Source organism: Trachurus trachurus (genome assembly GCF_905171665.1).
Source record: "Trachurus trachurus genome assembly, chromosome: 6".
NCBI lineage: Eukaryota > Metazoa > Chordata > Actinopteri > Carangiformes > Carangidae > Trachurus > Trachurus trachurus.
The window spans coordinates 11,686,646-11,709,876 of NC_139897.1; the positions used below are offsets into that span (position 1 = coordinate 11,686,646).

The following is a 23,231-nucleotide window of genomic DNA, read 5'->3' on the forward strand; positions in this document are numbered from 1 at the left end:
ATTTGTGTTTATTGTGAAGTCGGTCTTAAATTTCATTTCAAGAGGCTTTAAAAAAGTCTTAAAAAGTCTTAAATTTAACTTGGCTTAAGCTCTAGGAACCATGGTACAGGAAACTGAAAATATTCCACTCACTAAAAGTGAAAATCTGTATATTGCTTAAAATACAAGTACAAGGTACAGCATCAACTGTACCCAGATAATTCATCATAATGTATTAACACATCGCATTAATGCTGCAGTTTTGCAGTTCTGCAAAATTAGATAAAACACAACCACAGCCAATAGTAAGGGCCTAATGACGTGATCGTAAACATCCATCTGATTGAATTCTCTTTGTCCAAGAAAACAAAACCAAGCATCACTACAGTATTACACAAATGAGTTTCCATGAATGATGTTGTGTCTGTAGCTGTAGTCACATTCCTCATAAACACAGGCATATGTTAGATAGCCATGTCCATTATGTCCTTTTGTTAATGGCACTTCTCAGTCTCACTTTTTGCCACGGTAGTTAGCTGCCACTACCAGGTAGCTGTCAGGGGTGAGATCCTTGATGGCGGGGGGCTTGCTGCCGACAGGGGACGTCTTGCCCTCCACCCGGGAGATTTGGAGCATGCGGCATGGGTCGTGTTTCAGCAGGTAGCTCTCAAAGGTCTCCCAACCTCCACCAACTCGCACCATCACGTGCCTGTTGTGCAGCATCTGCAGAGAGAAACAGGATTATGGCTTCGCTTCAAAGGAGAGCTTTACATGCTTGCTGCTGAGCTCTCCTTTCTATAGGACGAATGTCATTTCCCTGATTGAGGCTCTGGGTTGGAGATGAATGGACAGTCGAGCACAGCTTTAATGTCAGAGCTTGCTGACTGATGAGGAGGCCTCAGACTGGATGATGTCCCTAGAGGGGAGGCTTTCTCCATCTCCCATCAGACTAATGCCTTGTTGAGCAGCCTATTGACTGACACAAGACTGATAGATACATCTCAATGTTTCATTCATGGAATTACATAACAAACAAGATGCTAATGCTAAGCAGGTATAATATTTAAAGGCATGTTAACTAAACACAAATACAGCCAAGTCTAGAGTGTCTTCGGTTTTGTAGTGAACACATTCAAGTTTTGACCTGATGGTGGCGTGAGAGGAAAAGTTAAGGGCAGTTATTAAGGTTTGCCCTGAGAGGGACATGAATATTGATATTGAATGAAGCAAATTTATATGGCAATTCAGTTCAGTAGTTGTCATGGTGGTGCTAGAGAAAACGTCGGGGGGATCGCCAAAGTCATTACAACTCGTGTGTAATCTCAAACCATCAGATATATTTTTGATTGGGAGGGAAATATGCCAACCTCCTGGTGTGCTGCAGGAACAGTCAATCATCAGCAAAGGCAGGAGGATTCGTGTGGGGGATAATGTCTCCATGAAAAATTATTGTAGTTAAGGAGATATTTCAGCCGGGACAGTTACAAACACTGCCATCGCTGTAGACGTGGCTACCACCAGCACAGCTAATGGATACTTCACAACAAAAAAGTCTCAAATCTAAAACTGATGCACTCTGTTTAACCAATAAATTAAATGCATTTTTTTTATTCACTGTTAAATCTGCTGCATTTGCTTCAAAATGACGCCACCTGCCACATCAGGGCACATTCTCAAGGTTGGCTACCATGGCAACATTGGCCTTTATAATAAAGAGAAGCAGAAATAAAAGGCTCTGGTATATTGGATGCTGAGACACTTGCATTCCCCAGAGGCCGCACACATAAAACATGTCAGGCCTCACTATGGAGCCTTATCACCCCCTACCTCATTAAGGCATCATTACACTTCCACTAAAACAAGCTTGTTTACTGAATGGCTTCCTCAGAAACAGATTTCTGTGGCGCTTCATTTATTTTTAAAGACACAATCACAACAAGAAGGGTTCAGACAAACACCAAACTAAATCATAATGATAAAAAGGGTAAACTACCTCATGGGATTGTCACCTCAGTGTGGCCAGGTATGAGGCTTCCTGCCCTCCAGCACCATAACATGCAACATTTATAAGCCTCTTAAAAGAATCAATCTAGGGGGCAGTGGCAGGGCAGCACTTCCAATCACCGGCACCGGGCCTTCAGGCTTTGTGACTGTGGATTTAATGGATCTGTGTGATGCAGAGCGGTTTCAATCATGCTGCTCTGGGAGGAGACCCTCACTGGAGCTGAGTCTCCCCTCAGCAGCCCAGAGAAGGGCAGAGGCCCGGGGGCTGAGCCGGGACAGCAGCACGTCTCACAGACACTGCAGCGTTAGTGCTGCTCCCCCGTTGCAGCTACAACCACCTCATTTATTGCAGGAGCGGAGAGGGTCAGCCTCTCAGGCTGTACAGATTATTGTGAAGTAGAGACTTATGTGTGCTGCATGCCACTGTTGTCCTCGCTCCGCAGCTGCATAAAGACAGGGACTGGCCTTGGTGCATTCATGCCTTTTCAGTGGGAACAGCTGCTGGGGGGTAAAATAATCGGAGGAATTTTAATTAAGGAATCTTTTTCCATGACGAGTGCTGGCACAGAGACAGAGGGATAGAGGTTTAACGCTAGTCTTGGTTTGATCAATCTCACACACTGGAACTGTGTATTGCACAAAGGCAGCGTGGTAGGTTTGGTGTCTTTATATATTGTTAATTCTGTTCATGTCTGTCATGTCTTCCCTCTCTGCTGGGTTTAGGGAGGAGAGTTTAGGGTTTTGTTACTTTTTTAAACCTTTTGAAGCCAGTTTGTGATATTGTACACACACTACACACTGTACAGACACTGTCTCGCCATTTGGCCTTGGTTACTCAGCAACACAATAAAGAAAGATTTAGCTATTGAAAATACGTAATGATAAATATTCACATTGACTCTGTTTACCGTGCTCATTCTATCAGAAAATACTTTTTTGTTGCAAATTGAGTCTCACACGTGTCACTAATTCATAACAGCTTTGTTCAGACCTTGAAATGATTGAGATGTGATTTGGTTGTGATACAGTAAAACAGCAGCAGTTGCAATATAATGTGCTGACAGCAGAGGACATCCAAGAGTAACCTCTCTTTTGCACGTCTGCACATCCTAAACATATCGTCAGCATGAATCACATTGTTAGAGGTGTGAATCTTGGTTGTGGGTTGCCAAGTAACCAAGATCTCAAGGGAAGCAATGCTACTTCTCTAATCTGCGTTAGCCTCCATTTATCTTTCTCCACAACCATTTTATTCCTCCACTCCAAAGTCAGGTAACATACCCTGGGCTGAGAGATTCAGTGTGATTACTGTATGGGATATAATTAGCAGTTTGCAGCCAGTGTTGGCGGTAGTAAGCTTAGTAAAATATTTTCAGAGTAATACCTTGGTCATCAGATCATATGGAAATGTGGGGCTTTTATTTTCTTTTTATAGCCACATTATGCTTGGCTGAAGACGGACATTGTCAGAATACCATTACCAGGAAAATGAGACCTCGCAGCGAAGGCGGGCTCTTCAGACACAATGGATGACTTTCATCCCGACGCCAGCCAAGAATCAACACACTGCCATATGGTGTGTGAATGGAGAGGAGTTTGCACTGTAGTGTGAGACCTTGTTATTATCATCCCGGTGCTCTGCTGCAACATCTATTAATTCTGCACAGCAATTAGAGTAATTCTCCACAACTAACTTCCACATATTTTCACTCATTCAACATTTTAAACAGATTCACAGTGGAAGTACTGTACATCTTATCATACAGTTTATTTTACCCTTTTTGATCATTTCCATTTTGTTAGACTTTACATTTTTTACTTTTCAAATATGATTATTTTATCTGGCTACAGTTATGATGCATTTGCTGTCACATGTTTTAAAAATTAGAAAAATAATATAATGTTTAAGTACTAAAATCAAAGGTGGACATTGTCAACAGGGGACAGCGGTAGGCCTATTGGTCAAAAAGTGCCAAAAGTAGCCAGCTCATTAATCATGTCCATGTCAGAGATGCATTATTAATTACAGTATTAGGCTCCACTGTGGGTGCCTCAGGAGGTAGAGCAGGTTGTCTACTTATCAGACAGTGGTTCAATCCCCAGGTCCTAAAGTCCACATGTGGAAGATATTGAACACAAAATTGCCCCCAACATTACATTTGTGTCTGAATCTATGTACTGTCAAAAAAAAACAACAACCTCAATTTGTAGGTTGAAGCGCTGTATGAATGTGTGCGTATGAATGAGTGAATGCAACAGTGTAAAGTACTTAACGGATGTTAAGACTAGAAAATCTGTATAAATGCATTTAGTTTACCATTTATAATGTTGTGCCGTGTCTGTTTGAGGTAGAGTTAAAACTACAACAATAAAACTAAATAAATGTGTGATGAATAAATACATTCATTTACCACTTATGAGTATTTAATGTAAGAGCTCAATGGTGATTGATTATTTCACTACAGTAAACCCCACTCATAATTGTGAAACCAGAACATTCATCAGTTTCAGTCTGCATTTCCAAAAACTTAAAATGCACAATTCACATTTTTAAATAGTGGAATTCATCTCTTTAATTTTGTAAACTCCCTAGAGGTTCTTATAAAAATACGCTTTTCGACTTCAAACAATATTTTGATTCTGTTTGCGGAGATGAGATCATGAATGTCGACTGTAGTTGTCACGCTGCTGAAGTATGATGTTGTGATGAAGATGTCTGATACTCCTTTGATGAAACCACACGCCTTTTGTCTTTTGACCTTTTGCCCGCACATGTTTTGACTGTAAAAATGACTCTTTGATGGGTCTTTATTGTAATTCATTTTCTATTTAACTGTGTAAATAAATACAAACGCAACCTCTCTTTAACCTCTGTAACTAATAAAATGGTTTTGTGTTAAACAAGGAGACCATTCTTCAGAAAACATTAAACTTCTAATAGTGTTCTTCTTTTCCCTGTGATAAACATTTTAAACCATTTTAATCCAGTATTTTCCACTGTGGTATTCTTTAGTTTTATTTGTATTTGAATATGTTCCCAACTATGTACAAAAACCAAGTCGCATGCTGAGAGCTGGTGCTAAACACAAAGCCACATGATTGGGCGATGTTATAATGTACTCACTCGGATAAAGAGCATCTTCTCCCCAACACGATAGCGCCCCTGTGACTGCCTCTCCACGCAGAACTTATTTGGACACCTGCAGGGCGGATCATCAGCGATATGTCTTACCTGTAACAAACACAAAGATGAACTAGTTACAGATTTTTCTCCTCCGATATAAAAACTAAACCAGAAATAAGTCAGACTTACAGCATCATCCAACAGCTTCCCGGTGCTTTTCTTGCTGGAAGTCACTTTGGGAGGAGTCGAGGATGGAGAAGGAGATGGGGCAGGAGATGACGCAGGAGATGGAGGGAGTTGCTGAGCTGGAGACAGAGGAGGTAACGGAGGAGGTAGAGGCGCTTTCTCTTCTTGTTCGATTTCTTTCTCCAGTTTTATAAGCCCAGGAGGCTCCACGTTATACCTATCAAGTCATTCCATTAGTATTGAATTGAGAAAAGAAGACAAAATAATCCAAAGATGTTTCCTGGGAAATAGTATAAATGATCAAATCTGAACTAAATCAAGATAAATTATACGAAATGACTGTACCGTGATGCTATCCGACCCAGCTCTAAAAGACAGAGGCACACCTCTCGTGGTTGTTTGTGAAGAACTGCAGGAAGAGATATGGTGTCACTATTGGGTTTTTACAGTATGACGTTGTATGGTATCTGTGACAAGGCAATGAATGAGAGTGAGATGGAAATCGTGTGATGGAAATGACAATGGTAAGATGCTGAAAGAAACAAGCTCATGAACTTCATGCATTCAAATGTTCCTCTCCTCTGCAGTCCTGTTTATACCAAGTGAAAAACTACTGGGACGTGAACAAAGACTTGAGGTGTTTCTTTTACCTTCACTGACTTGACTATATGACAGTGGGAGTGGGGGGTACAAGATGAATGATACATGTGACACACCACAACATGCATTCAAAACAAAAATATCCACTGCATGATAGCAAACCTGGTGTTGTTACATCTACTGCTGAACTGATAAATCCATCCATAAAAAGAAAGGGAAGAAGGAAGAGAGGGAGAGAAAGAGAGAGAAGACAGATGTCAGCTCTTATTGTTTCCTGAAGTGCTTCCACAACATCTTATGTAAAAAATAAAAAAAAGAAAGAAAATTACTTGTCTGCTGCATCTGAAGTAGCAGTGCTGAGAACTTACTGTGTGTGTACAGTGACTAGGCCTGAAATGATTTGCATAGTTTACATTGCTTCACCATGGTCAAGCAGTCATTAATCAGAAATTACAGGAATGTGTATGAATAGTTTAGGTATTTCTGTCATAGGCAGGGTCACATACGGTACATCTGATTGTCCCCTCACACGCATCTTAACTATGCACTTATTTCACTGAAATAACATGCAAGAAATCCTTGTAATAGCTTAGAGAGAGGGAAAGAGAGAGAGAGAGAGAGAGAGAGAGAGAGAGAGAGAGAGAGAGAGAGAGAGAGAGAGAGAGAGAGAGAGAGATAATATACTGGGAGCATGAATGAGAAAGAGAGCAAAATGCCTCTGTTATGAGCTGAGGAAAACATTTGCATAGTGTTGCCCTACTTTTCCTACTAACTCACACCCTCCTGTCTCTGCTCCCTTTGTTTTACCCCAGACGTTTCGTGCATGGGCGCAGTATTAAAGATGTGCACGTCCTTGTCGTCAGGTAACAGTGCTCCCAGCTGACTGCTGTCCTTGTGAGCTTTGTGTGGTCAAAAGGAGCTGAAGCAGAGCCTGGAGATGTGAGTCCTCTGAACCACAGAGAGGGAAACAGTTCAACCTGTGTGATATCTACCTGCACAATCAGGCCATTCACAGGAAACAGTAATCTGAGTCTGGTGCCTTGGCAGTGGCCACGCAGTGACAGCCAGAGGTACAATACTGGATCCTGTTTGTCCTACATTCTGGTTTATTAGAGTTTATTAGACTCACCTAGATCCTCTGACTCAAATAGACACGTTTCCCCAACTCCAACTTCACGACACCAGGCCAGGAAGTTAGCTGTGTTGTCCCGTGCGAAGAAAGAGCCGGAGGGGGCGCTCTGCCGACATGGTATCCTCCGATGGGGAATACGCTGCTGCAGACATAAAGGTCAGTAGGTATCCTCATGTACACTGCTCAGAAAAGAGCCAAAGACGGGGTGTCTGCCCTATATGAATAGACTCTGAAATGAACATGAGCTCTCACTTTGTCTTTGACAAAAAGAAAACAAAGGTCCTCCAGGGTGACTTGTCCACCCCAACCCCCAGAGTTTCCATCAAAATACAGAGGCACACACTCTTTATCTACACAGATTTCTTCTCCATCTGTTGAGTCTCCGGTTTCACATCAGGATCAAGGACCTTTTTTTTTTTCATAGAGATCAATATGGGAGATGGCGGCTAAGAAAACCAGGGCTACTTTACCAGGCCTTCTATGATTTGGGATCAAATGACATGCTTATGGGTCTCAGCCCCCACACGGTCTGTTCGGAGAGATTTATGCGCCTTCCTGTGGTTTTATACAGGATATGTGCGTCTGTGCTATGAGAAAGGTGCAATGAGCTCATGCTGGAAATATGCAGGCTTTTGTGGGTATTTTTCTTTTCTTTCCAGGCTCTCCTTTTGACTTTTTTTTTTTTTTTTTTTGGGATCCTTTCTGTTGTTGAATTACTTTGCATTCCTGGTGAAATACTCTCAACCACATTGGCAGTGTGGTTTGATCTAACAACCAAAATGACATGTTATTATTTCGGGGGTGCCTTACTGAATTATATCTGCACCTTTATGTGTGTAATAATCACGCAGGGGGTAAAGAACTTTTGGAAGACATTAGGTTTAAATGGACGGGAAATAATTATGAGAATTATAGCTGCTGCGCAGCGATGGGTCGGGTCCGGGCTACTTTGGGGCAAATTTAGGCAATTCTGAGCAACAAACAGGAGAATAGGAAGACAAGACAGTTGACCTTATAATGTTCAATTTGCATCAGCTGAGGATTGAACCCACAACCTCAGGAACCAAAGACCGTTGTCTATCGCACTGAGCTAATTGGCAAGTGGCATTCAACAGTGGCTTCACAAATTGAGTAAGCCATTCACTGTCGTGTAGGCAGATTTGAAACCACTGTAAAAAGAAAAATCAGTTTTTGAGGTAAAATAATGATATGTATTTGTCAAACATCTACTATGAGTCTAAGATGTTAGGAGCCTTCGCACATGGTCCAGCCCAAGCTATTTGGATTTTTAAATTTAGAGGCTTGCTGTGATGCCACCATTAGGACAATTGTCTTGTATTTCGTGTTGAGGACAACTGACATTTTGATCTGTCATCATCGCCCTTGCTGGGTCTCGAACTCACAGCCTCTGACACCAAGAACCAGCTCCTAACTCGCTGAGCTAATTGGCTGGTGGTGAGACCTGCTGTGTAGCTTCATTTATCCACTCAGGGAGTCAATGCCCGGGCAGCTGTTGTCAAGGCAGATTTCGAAAAGTCAGAAATTCTATTATCTTAACAAAAATCTGTTAATACATAAATTGCATTTAGACAGCAAAACAGCTTGAGGACATGTGACATTTTGATCTGTCATGATCATCATCATCACCCTTGCTGGGTCTCGAACTCACAATCTCTGACACCAAGAACCAGCTCCTAACTCGCTGAGCTAATTGGCTGGTAGTGAGACCTGCTGTGTAGCTTCATTTATCCACTCAGGTGAGCCAGTGCCCGGGCAGCTGTTGTGATGAAATGGTCAAAATTTCAGAAATTCAGTCATCTAAACAAAAATCTGATAATACATAAATTGCATCTTGACAGCATGGAAATGTTGGTGATTTGTTTTTAATGATAAGTGTTTTGCTTCATAAGAGAAAATATGATGTTTATAAATTCCACTCTCACATTGACTGCAGTTGTTCCGATGAGAGCAGAATTCAAAATGTTCTAGAAAATTCAGTTTTTGAGGTAAAATTCTGATATTTGCCAAACTTCATCAACCATGACTCCAGAATATTGTCTTTTTTTTTCAGGAAGATTGAAAATGTATTTATCAAGAATTTGATGGTATAAGTTTATAGTACTGTTTACAGTCAAACGTTTTCATGCACTGTAGGCTCAATTTTTGCTTAATCAAAAATCTGAGAAACAAGTTTTGTGAAGGACAGTCTGGAGATGCTCTGTAGCAAGTTTGGTGTCAATTGAGCAAAAATTGTGGGAGGAGATACATTTTAAAGGTTTTACAGTTATTGAAAAAAACAGAGTGATGGACTTAATAATTTGTAATAAGTTTAAGTGGACAAAAGTTTCAGCAGTATTGAGGCTACATTGTGGTGAAGTTTCAACACTGTAGCATCTACCGTTGGTTTGGTAGGAATTTTTAAAGTTTTTAAATTTAAACGCTTATTGTGCCCCCCCTAGGAGGGGGGGGCACATGTCCTTGGAGTTGAGTGAATCTGGCATGGGGTCGGATGTTTCTGTGAAGTTTGGTGAGTTTTCACCCATGGGAAGTATGACTTCCTTGGAAGAAGAAGAAGAAGAAGAATTCCTAGGAATACAATAGTGTCCTGGCAGCTGCGCTGCCCGGACCCTAATGAGGAAGTACTATGCCTGAAAATCACATAATTGAACAAAATGTTATAATTTATGTATCATCCAGCATATTCTCAACACTTCCAACCTCACAGCTGCACATGCAGGTTTTATCAAGTGGATTTTATGACCTCTCTATGGAGCAATGCTAGATTTTCATGAGATGTTTGATGTTGTCTTTGCTTGTTTTGAGCTTTGACAAGTCTTCTTGTCTTCATTCATCTTGATTGAGTGATGTCAACACATGGGGAGATGAGCAGGAAACAGCATCTACACAGTGTGATTCATCATTTGCCTCTACTGTAATCATTTAATCCCACTCCACACACCACATCAGTTTATAATGAGACTTCAACACAGATGGACTTTCTCTTTAATTACTGGAACTAACTCTGTCTTTTGGTGTTTCTGTGTTGTAAATAATCCTTACTAATAACCCTGTTCTTTTTATGCTCTCTCAACTTTAGGCTCTCTAAATAATCCTGTAATGTTTGTAAAAATCTCTTTTTATGTTCTTGTTCTTGCTGAAGGTCTGTATAGTTGTGCCTATTTGCTATTGTCCTTTAACCAATCTTTTCTCCTTTACAGCCCTCTTGCCCCTTCCCCTCAAGAAGCTATGCCTCTTGTCAGGCCATCATTGTAAATAAGAACTTGGCCTGGTTAAATAAAGGTTAAATAAAAATAAAAAAACAGCTACAGCCATAAAGGACCATGACAATGCAACAGTTGTTTAATATTATGTATTGTAAACCTGACAATAGTTAGCGAAGAGTACAGTGTATCAGGCATGAAGAGTATTATTAATCTTTCATAGCTCATTAAAGTGAAAGCACTCAATGTGAGTCCACAGAGTGATAACATGGACAAACAGCAATAAATCATGCTCACTGTATAAAACATCATAATGTGGCTTTGTTGGATTTTAAATTTGCCTGATCTGTCTCTTTGCTCCTCTGCTCTCTATCAGTCTCCATGATCAATAGGCTCCTCTATTTCAGTAGCTCCTCTGTCGTCCCACGGTCATTGACCTTAAGTATTTCCTCACATCTGTGCTGCTGCACTCACACTGAGATCAGGAGACCCACCGTCATCAGCGCCGTAATGCCTCAGTGAAAACATCAACAACTTTCACTAAAGGCCAGATAACTTTTCCTCTGTGTCTGAACAGAAACATGAACTAATCACACATACAGTATGATCCCACTGAGCAAGAGTCAGCTCAGTGAGTTATACCTACAGTATAGTAACTGCAGAGACTGAAATAATGAAACAGATGTTTGCAAGATAATGACTTTGTCACATTAGTCAGAGATTAAGACTTTTTTTTTTCTCCTAAAGCCATGCTTTAGAGTTGAAAACATTAAACCGTATAAATATATGTGAAAATGTTTTAATCTTGTTCCTTTCATTGTTCAGTGATAGGATGTAGACCTCTGAAGCTGACACAGTCAAAGGATTTCTACCCGTTTGTTGTAAAATATACATTTGCAGTGATTGCCTGAGTTAAATTACCGATAACCACATTACGTTATCCTTTAATCTTTTCAATTCCATAAACCTTCACTCAAGACTCATGACTAGTTCTGCCAATTCTCACAGGGGATGTGGGGCCCCATCAGTTAATGTGTCCTTGCCAGCCTCACTTTCTCATTTCTGCCCTGCTGAATGCTGCTGGCCCCCATCCCCCATCCCCCACCCCACCTCTGTGCACTGCTTTCTGAAATCGTGGAGGCCCTTGCGAAGTAGGGATTCATAGTCTGAGCTGACAAGACCAATCAACGGGCAAGATGTGAGACTCACTGTGGAAAACTAATGCTATTTATCATTTTTAAGTTCTCAGTGTCATGTATTGCCATCCAGAGGTTACGATATTGACGTTTATTTGAGATGAGTATAGTTCATATTGATCTGAAACCTTGGGTGCAGCTGTTTTCTTTCTCAGTGATAGTCAATAAAACTTCAATACTGTTGCCTTTGAGCCATGAATTATACAACAACAACACAGGATCTAAAGGGTTACTTTACATGCCAGTAGAATATGATTCTAAATATGGATTTGAGTTAACAACATTCACAAAAAAGTTTCTTATGTCTGGATTTTACATCTTTTATAATCAAGCGGGAGAGTTGTTAAAATAGCTGAGACTAAAGTGATTGTCAGTCAGTCTGATCCAATCTTTCAATCCCGCCAGACTGATGTTTTCGCTCTCAGAAACAATTTTCTGTCAAATCATTCAAGCGGAGAGTTAGTTTAGGAACACTTTCAGCCAAGATTTGGCTCCCAGATTAGTGTTTTCACTGTATCTGTTATCATGCCAGACTACTGTAATCCTCAAGTTTCTCTGTACCTTGCTGTTGCTAATGGCAGACAGGTCTCCATTACTTTGCTTGAACTTCTCCTGTAGCGTCTCAGCCAGCTGGCACAACAGGAAACCATTGTCTAAGCGATCCATGAAGCTCTCGGCGGTGATTTCCAGACCTGACCAGGGGACACATAAAGAAAGCAGAGTCCAGCACCATATATTCACTATAAAACTGCTCATTTAAAATATATGCTGTAGAAGGAAAATAAAATATAATCTCCAATCCGTTCCCAGTTGGGGCTGAACCTGATGCTAGTGTTGTTGACTCTCAGAAACTGCTTGGCTGATTGGGCTTGGCTTGCACTCCCGGGGTTTATGCAGCTCTGCAGAGGCCAAATGTTCAAAATTTTACAACATAATTTGGGGGGAATCTGGGGGGATTTTCTGGGAAAACACCACAGGGTGGCTGTGACAACTATATATGAAAAGGTAGCATCTGATTGTGCACAGTAATTCTTCATTGCCCTGCACAGTTGCAGAGATGGATTGGTGATCAACATGTGGTGTCCAGTTGACTGATTTCCAGAGGACCATTCTTTCTTAGTTAGATCATTGTGAAATAGGAGGTGGTGGCAGGGGGGTGTCTGTGGAAAGAAACTGGAGAGAATTTTTTTTTTTTTTTATCCCTTTTCTGTTTCTTATAGGAGGAGGGGTCTGGGGGTTCGATGTTTAATGAGTTCCAAATGTTGTAAATGAGCCCAGAAAAGAGAGATTGAAATCTTGAGAAACACTCAGTGAGCTCCTGTCTTATACTCTCATTCTCTCCCTCACTCCTCACTGTTTGAGGAAAATATATTCCAGAGGGCTCTCAGGGAAATATTTTAACTCACATACTCAGGCCTATAAATCGCTCGGTTTCTCGAACCAGCCTCCCTTCTCGACAACAATATGACTCATCAGTATAACCGAGCATCCACCTCCCACTCAATCAGCGGACTCATCCTTATGCCACACCACTCCGCCCACCTGGAGCTGTAAACCCTGCTCTGCATGAAAAGACTTAAAAGGTACCGAGAAAGGCTTAAACCATCAAACTGGTTCAATACTTTGTGTTTACTGGTGACACACCGGTGCTTGTGCTTCTGAAGCCTTTATATCCTTGATCCCTCACCACATCAGACCAGAGGTTTCTGGCTTAGCTGGTTCCAGTGCAAACACACAGAGCGCCAGAGGTAGGGGGAAAAAAAAGAAGATACTGAAGTTGTTTTAAGTTGCTCACACAAAGGCAGGAGTCAGTTTCAGGAACTTAATTGGCTTCGAGTCCGTTTGACAAATGTCAGTTTGACCGTATAAAGTCTGCAGGATTTCCAATAACTCTCAGTTATTAGGTGGAAAATTTCAAACCATATTAAATGTAGCCATGCATAGTTCAAAAAGTAAATTTTACAGAAAAACCTCAAATAATGAGGTAGCCAACTTCCTCTCCTTACAGACCTGAAAATGCTTACGAACACACAGTTTACTGTACCTCTAAGAGATTTCTTAATTCCTACACTGTCGACTACTCTGCTGAAGAAATTCCAACAATTTGTGTTTTGCTAACAGGAACATTTTTGTATTGACACTGGCGGGTCTGTGGTGCCACAATCGGTATCTTTGAGAGCAGGGAGTGGCAACCTTTTTTCTTTTGAACTTTTGTGTTAACCTGTTAATATGAGGACATTTCGACTTGGTACCTCCATCATGACTGGACTCCACCAGTTTCAAGTTGTTCAGTCACAGAGGGATTTTTTTTTTTTTAGTTGGATCGTATTGTCTTCCAGAAGAGGTAAAACTACACTATGTTGAGTTGGATATTCACATTTTCAGTGTTATCGAAAGTAGTTTGACTAAAAAACATCTTTGAACAGTATACAACATAATATAATCAAAGACTTAAGAAAAGTATGTGAAGTAAATATCATTTCGTGTAACAGAATTTGTTTGCTCCCTCTTGACCTCATTAGAAATCGTCTTATGATCCATCTTGAGACTCTCTGTGGACGACCTGCCTCCAAGGTGGGAACCTCAGTCTATCGTGTGTTTACCTGAAACATAACTTTCTTAAAACATGCCTACTAGTTGATTTGTGTTAAACTGGAGTCACTAAATCCAGGTCAGACTGGCAAACTGCTTCATGTAGATTTATTACACAGCAGAAACCTTGCACAAAGCTTCTGCTGATGCTCGCTCCACTGCTTAATCTCCTCCACGGGCTGAGCATTACTTGGGCACTGTAATGATCCCCATTATTCAATTATGCCAAATCTATGGGAGTGGGTGTGTAAACATGGAAACAGGTTCACACACTCTGCTGCTTTAAAATAGTTTGTAATGAGATTCAGATTGATTCCAGTCCTCTGCAGAGGTGTTAACATCAGCAATACCAGTTCAGTTACTGCTCAAGGTAAGGATATTCACAAGACCTTTCAAAGCCAAGCAGTTTCTGAGAGAATGATCTGAATAAATCAGCGACAACCTGCACAATCCTTCATTTTTCTGGAATAAGGAGTTATTGTATGACTGTTTGTTTAAATGTGCATTTGTGAATTTCTTCAAATTGAACTTAATGTGTTGGATTGATTGGGTTTCATAACCTACCACATACCTGATGCTGACACATCCTCAGAAACACAATAAGACTGGTGTTGGTTTTATGTGCTGCAGTGTTGCTTACCAAGAATATTAGTGAGCCACAGGGCCAGGTCCTCCTTCATGGGCAGCAGGCTGGCTTCATGCCGGCTGGCCAGCCACTGGTGGTACTGCTGCATGTCTGTGAGGCCGGGCCCACTGGGCTGTTTGGGGCTCAGGGAGCTGCACATGGTTCCCTATGGACAGCCTGAGAAGAGTCAATCGTCATGTAAAACCTTTAAACTGAACAAAAGGGAACCCTAGACATTCATGCATGTACGTTTATATCAGTAAAACAGTGTAGAGGTATTGATTCAACTCCTTGAAACTTTGTTTGGGCCAGATTTTGTAGTTGTGCGAATTTTGTGCTTATGTTATTGGAGTACTATTCAAATATAGTATGTATTATGTAAGATAGTGTATATGATTTGGTCTTAGAACCAATGAATGCAACAGATGTTTTACTTATAAATAATATGCAGAACCTATGATTGGTTGATTGATTGATGAACTGTACAAACTGTGAATGTGATGTTGCAAATCAAACTACACAGTAAATCAGCTAAACCCCAGCTGCTTCCACGTGATACATGAGGGATAATGATACACGAATATCATGTCTGATGAGATAATTACATCTAAATTAAATAGCATTGACATTAGTCATTTTACTTCACAGTTAGTACTTTTACTTTGAAGACTTTAAGGACATTTACCTAACAGTACCTCTGTGCTGTTTCTTTTAAATGCAGGACTTGCAAGAGAATGCATTTTAAAATCTAAAAGAAAATGCTACTATATACAGTACTATACAAATATATTCTTCAATTCCAGCTGACATTTAGGCTAAATATTTTTCAAAGAGCAGAGAAGGATAAGATGAAGAGAGGAGAGATCTGAGTCCCTTTGTCCTCTTGGCCTGATCCTAGTGTGGTTTACAGTCCACCTAACATGAGACGTTCTCATAGATCCTGACAGCCCAGTTCCTGTCTGCCTCTCCACTGGACAAGAGAAACCTTTTATACCACGCAGCCAGGCTCATACAGTAGCACTCTTATTCAACAAACACCAGACGCAAACAAAGAGCTCCTTCAGATGACTCTGCCATCTATGATACAGACAATGATACAGTCCAAATCAATCCAGTGCAGGCGACACTGCAGCAGGCCTTGAATTACGACCTGGTGGAGGAGACGGCAACTGCCATCAATAATCAAGAGCAATATTTAACAGCTATTTAATGCTTGTAAGCTGGAGTCATGATATGAGACATTTCTCACAGTCTTTTCCAGTACCCTGCTACTTTATGCCAACTTGCACAAGCTTTTATGTGAAAATCGTTCACATTTCAGTCCATTAATGGATCTGCTGCTGAGACAAGCGAGTGATTGAAAAAAAAATAACTGGGCAGCAGATGTGAGACCTGAGCAGAGGAACAACACACACCAACAGCTCAGCAGTTTATATTCACTGTTTTAAAACACGGCTGCTGTGATTTCTGTGTCTCCAAAGTAAACCCAGGTATGGACAGACTGTGTGATGAAGAGAGAGGTGAAAAATTCAAGGCTGGGTAGTAGCATCACAGGGATACTGAGGAGCTTTTGTTTTTAGTCAAGGCCTGCACTACTTCAGAGGCTGCTGTGGTCATCTAATCAAGCAAGTTTATTTTTAGAAACAAGGAGAGGAAAGTAGTTTAAAGTGGGCAAAGACTTTTTTTTTTTAATGTATAATGCACCAGGATATAGCCCTAACTTTTCAGATTTGAAAACATAGATAACAAACTGATTCCAATGCGCCCATCCCCATGTTTGAAATTCTGTGCTTATGTCAGATTAAGGAAACAAAAAGTGTGGATTAAATGTATTCCTTATATCAAAACAATATGATCTCCACCTTGGACAGACATAAGAAGACCTTAAATTCCCCCAGTGCTAGGCAAATGGCATCAGGACATTTAATGCAAATTAAAAGAAGAGCTTATGTAAACAAGGAAGCAAAGCCGCAATGAACAATTAGTTCACAGTGTGTGATGGCTGAAGATTTCCTTTAAATGCCGAGGGAGTGCAGCACAATGCGAGGAATCTGACCTTTAAAGCTGTGTAACATTTCAAGGTCCCACCGGAGTTGGCTGTAACCAAATCACACAGTGGTGCAACACTGGACATCAGGACCTTGATGTCCGACCAAGGTCGTCTTATCTTCCTGGAGACATGAGCTCCTGGTTGTGCACACACACTAAACTGGTGGAGCTCAGCACTCACACACAGGTGCTACATTCACATGTCAACTGTGGTGCAGGCGGACAGACAGAACAAGGGCAGTGGGACAAATCCTCATGTCTCACAGTACAAAATCTAGTCACATAAGCCCACTCACTGCTGTGTCAGTGAAAACATGGGTAACTGTTGATGGCACACAATTTTTGTTCCCATTATTCTAACAATGTATCTCTCACTCATTGTTTTTTATACACTGTATATTTTTAACATCATGAGTGTGTAATGAAAACCATGTTTGTGACAATGTATTTTTCAGATAAACTGAAGCAGCCTACTCCTTAAGAGGTTGAAAAAATGATTTCTTAAGCTTAACATATAATTCAAACAATGCATTACTGTAAAGCTGAAATCATGGGTACACATGGTTTACATCTGTGACAACAAAATACTACTCTAGCATGGCAAAGATGTAATGTCTCGTCTTTTCATTCTTTGTTTGAAAATATATTTTACATATAGTCCCTCGTTATTTTGTGCTGAGCTGACTCAGTTCCAGGGACTTGATTGTTTTTCTTGGTGTAATAGTAAATCTGTGTTCAAAGATTGTATTCTTCTCGGCAGGACCGTGACTAAACATCCGTCTGGGTTTCCCCAACATTTTCCCAGGAAAAAGTCCTTAGAGAAACAACCGGCTGTTATTTAACATACCTGTTTCCTCTCACCACACTGTAGCCTGACCTCTTCAACTTCAGACCAAAAACACAGCCAGCACCACCAGGCTTTGTGCTGCATGTGCCATCTGCAGAACTTGCTGCTTCATCTCTTCATACTGTTTTCATAATCAGGTTCAGAATCTGACTTTTGAGCTTGGATTAGAATCAGAAACAAATAACCTTTACGCCTCAGAGATATTCAAATATACAGGGATATAACATAGTTTTCTCAGTGAGAGAGGCCTCATGACTTCAGAAAAGCCGTCATATCACGCCACAGTCGGCTGCAGATTGCTCCAGGAAAGGCATATGGATGGGAATTTTGACTGCTGAATCACATCAATTAGAAAAAACAAGAGAGGCTCTGTCCTCCCGAGCCTCGCCGCTCTTCATGCCTTTCTCCTCCACAACAGTAAGCTGATATGGAGGCTGATTTGTCCATTTAAACAGGGGAACTCAGCATGTTTATACTGCTGTGTGAGTTATGAGTGGGTGTTGCATCCAGGTATCAGATGTTATGAGCAGTCATACAATCCCTCCAGCTGAAAATGTCAATAAAAAGCTAAATATTCTTCCGTATGATGTCACACAAGAAAACATATATAAACACCACAAGGTTTGTTTACACATCTATAGTTTCGCTGTGTTCCTGTGGTTTTTAGTGCTTACACGAGGTGTTATAAATCCTCAGATGGCATAAAGCACTTTTTTAATCACTGCCTCAGGTCATCATTTGAAGACCCCTGTGTTTCAAACTTCTGTCTCATCAACAAACAACATTCAAAGAATGTGATTCACACATATTTCTGTAAAACTTGACACTCCCATTTGTTGATATGTCTGAATTCAACTTGGTTTTGGACTGTGTTGCAAGGCCCTATTAAAACCATGGGCGGCACATTTTATTTACAACTACAATAAGTTTTAAAGCTGTCTCCTCCTTTACAACTGTCACAAATAAAAAGACAACCACAACAGACATTTCACCACTCTGGAAATAAGATCAAGGGAGGATGCCTGATGAGTTATGACTGAAATCCTGCTGAGCAGACACTAATTAAAACCAATAAAATGACTCAGAGCTGCAGCTGAAGAAAATATGTCAGAGTCTGTTCAATTAAAGATACCTGGATTTAAATTTGAGAAACACTGGCAGCAAAAACACAAACTAACATCTTTCTATTAATTGTCAAGAAGCACAAAGTTTTAGACAAACTACAAATAGTATTCTTCTGACAGGCCACAAGTTACAGCCCCAAATCTAAAACAGAATATGCATAAAGAGATTCAAAAGTCTGGTTTTCATTTGGCAGAAGGAAAGCAGCGAAAATCTCTTTCATGAGTCCACAAAAAAACTTCAGATCTGTGCTCACCCTGAGGGTTCAGCTCGCTGGTGCGCACCTTCCTCTCACTCGTCCTCTGAACTGCTGGATCCCCCTTTTCATGCTTTTCACAGCGGTGCATCGACCTACAGGTTAGGCTCCAAAACACTGAGCCAATGTGGAGCGGAGAGGTCTTCCTCACTGCGCATTTGCACAAGGATCTGACCGCACACAGACATACACTCACAGCACGCTGCTGCTGCTGCTGATGGGAGGGAAGTTTGATCCTGCTGGCAGTGCCTCCCTCTTCTCTGCTCTTTGTGTTACCTCAGTATGACATATCTAGGTGGAATTCAGCAGGTTAGTCCGGGAAATTCAATTAATTGTGATTTAATGAATTACTTTCTTTTCTCTAGCTATGTAAATTGATCAAAATACCTTGTTACTTTTATTGTGAGTAACAATTTTGACTTAGACCATTTGCAGATAAATGCTGAGTTATTCATAAACACCTTGATGTAGAAAATCACCAATAGCCTACATAAATGCTGCATTGCTGATTTCACAGTAAATGCAGGAGTCATTTTGCTCTTTACAATCATGCAAGTTAGACATATGCTGCACTGCTGTGTTGTCCATATATTGTAGATAATTCAAACAAGAAATGGGCGTGTGTTCAAATATGTGTCTACTGAGTTTATTTACCTTCTCATTTCTGGTGCCCGGACATTAAGCTTTTATTTTGAAGGAGAATAGCAGGCGACGCTCTGGACGCACGCGCAGTGTGACGAGCTGCACAAACGGCTGGCGGGAGAGAGAGAGAGAGCACGAGGACAGAAAACAACAACAAGAAAACAACAAGTGAGTGGACTTCACAACAATAGACATGCACTTTTCTGACAAGTGTCACTTTACACGTGTGTCATATATCCAACTCTTTGTGTAACTCCGGCGGTTCGCTGGTTCAGCTTCGCCTCGGGAGGTCTCGGTTCCCTTAGCAACAGCAGCTTGTTGACGTGACTTGCTAACTAGCATGCAGCTAACTAACTAACCCGCCAGCTCCATAAAGTCAGAAATGTCAGTCTCCCGGGTGGCTGGTAGTCTGTGGGTGTGTCGGGTTGACCCTCCGCGCTGTGTCTGTCCTCCACAGTGTCTGTCCTCGGCTCTCGGGGCTGAGCTGTGAACGCGGAGAGGAGAGCGCCACATGGAGGCGGCGCTGCGGAGCCTCGGCAGCACCGTGGAGCTGCTGGCCGCGGCGGCGCTCAGCGCGGCGGTGCAGCGCTGGGACGACCAGACTCTGACCAGAGCCTTTCACTGGGCCCGCTACTGTGAGCACCTGTGCTCCAGGTTTCACAGTAACCCCGCGGTGAGGGGGCTCATGGAGAAGCAGATACAGCTCACAAATGAGAGTTTGCGCGCTGCCCTCCCTGGATACACGGAGGTCTCCTTCCTGGACCTGTCCCGGTGTCAACACCTCCTGCTCGTCGGGCTGCTGAACAACCCCCAGCTGCCCAGCTCCATCATGAGGAGACTCTTTGACTCCAAGGCTGCTGCTGCAGACACCGAGCACAGTGAGTATCAGGATGTTACCGGCCTCTGCAGCAGCATCATCCAGTGCAAATCTGCATGTAAAGTCCTGAAACCTGTCACAGAGCTGCAGCCCGGTGTTGGTGCTGATGCTGAGGTGCAGGGGGGGATGCTGATGGAAAGACTGGCCACTTTGATGAGCCAAAGCACCGAGGCCTGCAGCAGGACGGAGCAGTTTTTAGACTCTGTCCTCCAGGGATGTGAAGGAGCAGCTGAACATTTCTGTGTGGTCATCGCTGCTGCTCTGCTGACAACGGGAAACTCAGCAACACAAAGTGCTTTGCAGGATTTTCTCATGGACTGGCTACAGAAACGCAACATCCTGAAGCACATGTGTTCTGCGCTGCCTACTGCACTTCTTATGGACCTGGCCAAAAAATGCCTGAAATTTAGAGATGCATATTGTGCTGTACTGAAGAAGTGGGCCTCTGATATGGAGTACAGTTTAACTGAGGGTGAGTGGGTTCAAACCGGCACAAACGTCTCGGTGTCCTTCCAAAAACTGACTGAGCACTTTCAGGCCTTGTTTGAGACTTGTCCCTCTGTGAGGGCTGATATGGAGACGGAGCTGAACGCTTTGAAGATTTCTGATGGAGACTTTGATGTCAGAGGTCTGAGTGTGTGGGGAGACCTGCTGTCGGCATTAAACCGGTGACCATCAGTCTTATGGAAAGATTGACACGTGTATATATATCTATTTATATGTTGATGAAGTGTTTGACTACTGCGTATTTAGCATTGTTTTGTCTATGATCTGATTTTGCCAATTGTCCAAAGACTCAGGTGTCATATCAGCATACCTGTCCCTGTGTTACACAAAATATACATGAAAAACACACAACTTTCCAACGTTGTCCAGTTTCTGTTCTGACTCCTTATGCATTATTCATATGATGCATTTTTTTCCACAATGTGAAATATAATCGTAGTCAGACTTACACATCATTAACACATGTATTGGCTTTGAAAAAACTACTTCAGGTTTTTCAAATACTCCCTTTTTTTTTTTTGCATCTGATGGTCTGGAGATACAATACACCTGATTCTCACAGTATAGTATAAACACTGTTGTTAAATTTTAGCTGTGTGCCTGCCTGGTGATAATTGAAGTTGTTGTTTGACAGTGTTTGGACAGATGGCAGCATCTCGCGCTGCCTTGTAATCAGCCGCAACTCACGACCTGACTGAATTAAACAGCACATAATTGTCAGGCAGTGAAATAGTTCACATTTTCTAAATTGGTTTCTGGAAAGAAGAGGCTGCATTCAGTGTCACAGATTTCACCTTACTACCAAATAATCATAGTGATGATGCTGTTTTGAAAAATCTTTTATTATTTCTTTCCTCAGTGTGCAGATGTGCAGAGAGAGAGAGATTAGTTTAATACAACGTTTTAATGGACAACAGGCGAGAAAATGGCGATAAGCAAAGGCACTGTCTAATCCAATTTTCCCTTCTCTATTTGTACACACCTAAAATCATTTTCAGTTTTTCACACGCTCCATCTGTCAGTATCGGCTCTTCACAATCACAACAAAGCTGCACTCGGTATGAATCTAAAAATCTTTATTGGCTCGCTGCCTGTCATGTGACTAGCCTGCCAATTCACACATCTCAGCCCTGGCCCGTGCGTCCCAGCAGCACCTTTGCGGCGAGGGATCAATTAGTCAGATCTGGCGTCTTCAATCAAACCCCTCCACAATAGCTGGTGTGTGTGACATAACTGTGGCAGACAGCGGATTAGAGCCCCGGCCGCCGCGTGGAGGGAAACACCAACACGGCCACGGCTCGTTTAACACACCGCAAAAGCAATTCACGTAGAGACAGACAAGGGTCACTGAGTCAGGGGCAGCGTGTACACAACCAATTTATTTCCATCCAATGAAGAACATATGCATCGGGCTGGATGGAAACCAACTGTGATTGAGCGGATCTCACCTGCTCCCATGTTATAGATGCATGCTAATTCATTGTGTTTCATGTGGGTCAGAAATGAGCCAGTGGGGTAATCAAGACTGCTGTTTTTTTGTATTTAGGAACTAATACAGAGACATTTTTATGGTTTTATTAAACAAACTAATGAGAATATCCAACCAAGCAGCACATTTGGCATTTGGGATTGAACACTGACAGTTTTTTTTTTATATTTTAATTTTGTCTTTCTCGCTTCATCTTCACAGCCTCACACTTAAGTGGCAGCAGAGCGAGTGAGCGGCTGCGGTGTCAGACTCCAAATGAGAAGATTAAAAGACAAGCAGCATACTACAGTTTAGTGCTACAGCTGTTTACTGAAAACATATTCTAGAAATGATTTTATAGGATAAATACCCACATGTGTGACTGCTGATGAAACAAAAAGGAAACGCTATTGTTGTCAGTCCTGCCCCCTGCTCTTAACCTCCATGTGAAATTACAGGTTGGTGTTATTGTGTCACTTCAAAACAGCAGGAGGTCGACACAGCTCCTTAATATAAACCAGCCCATTCAGATGTGAGGCACTAGTAAATTACAGGCTGCATTGCAAAGTGTTTGTGGGAATAAAACGCCTCCATTTCTGGATGTGCGCGAGCCCTTTTTTGTTCAATAAAACGCCTCCTGCAAGAAAAGAAGCGGTAGATTTGTATGACTGAAGTGTATACTGTATTTCCTGCTCTTGTATCTCACCCTCTTGTTTTCTTTATGTCCAGTGCGCTGTTGTCTCACCAGGTAACAAACTGCAGTGAGACGTGCTGAGGGCGACTGCTGTTCTGCGGCTCCTAAAG

General features: G+C 41.7%; 2 protein-coding genes across 4 annotated transcripts; one reads left to right on the forward strand and one right to left on the reverse strand.

The window, feature by feature from the left end:
• On the reverse strand, positions 1 to 19,147 carry gas2a (growth arrest-specific 2a). Of its 2 annotated transcripts, none has more exons than XM_083974284.1 (8): positions 18,934 to 19,147; positions 14,675 to 14,825; positions 12,004 to 12,134; positions 7,023 to 7,167; positions 5,639 to 5,702; positions 5,297 to 5,510; positions 5,108 to 5,215; positions 1 to 702 (listed from the first exon to the last, which is right to left on the reverse strand). In XM_083974284.1, exons 2-8 carry the CDS (start codon positions 14,817 to 14,819, stop codon positions 493 to 495), a joined length of 1,017 nt encoding a protein of 338 aa, XP_083830410.1. In that variant the 5' UTR covers positions 14,820 to 14,825; positions 18,934 to 19,147; the 3' UTR covers positions 1 to 492. The 2 variants fall into 2 exon arrangements, with proteins under 2 accessions (XP_083830410.1, XP_083830409.1); XM_083974283.1 differs by having other exon boundaries at positions 14,675 to 14,836.
• Positions 19,135 to 21,246, forward strand: fancf (FA complementation group F). 2 transcript variants are annotated; one of them, XM_083974282.1, is made up of 3 exons: positions 19,135 to 19,242; positions 19,631 to 19,743; positions 20,033 to 21,246. In XM_083974282.1, the coding sequence occupies exon 3, from the start codon at positions 20,087 to 20,089 to the stop codon at positions 21,122 to 21,124; it is 1,038 nt and encodes a 345-aa protein (XP_083830408.1). In that variant the 5' UTR covers positions 19,135 to 19,242; positions 19,631 to 19,743; positions 20,033 to 20,086; the 3' UTR covers positions 21,125 to 21,246. The 2 variants fall into 2 exon arrangements, with proteins under 2 accessions (XP_083830408.1, XP_083830407.1); XM_083974281.1 differs by having other exon boundaries at positions 19,172 to 19,242; positions 19,617 to 19,743.
• The last annotated feature ends 1,985 nt before the right edge of the window (positions 21,247 to 23,231 follow it).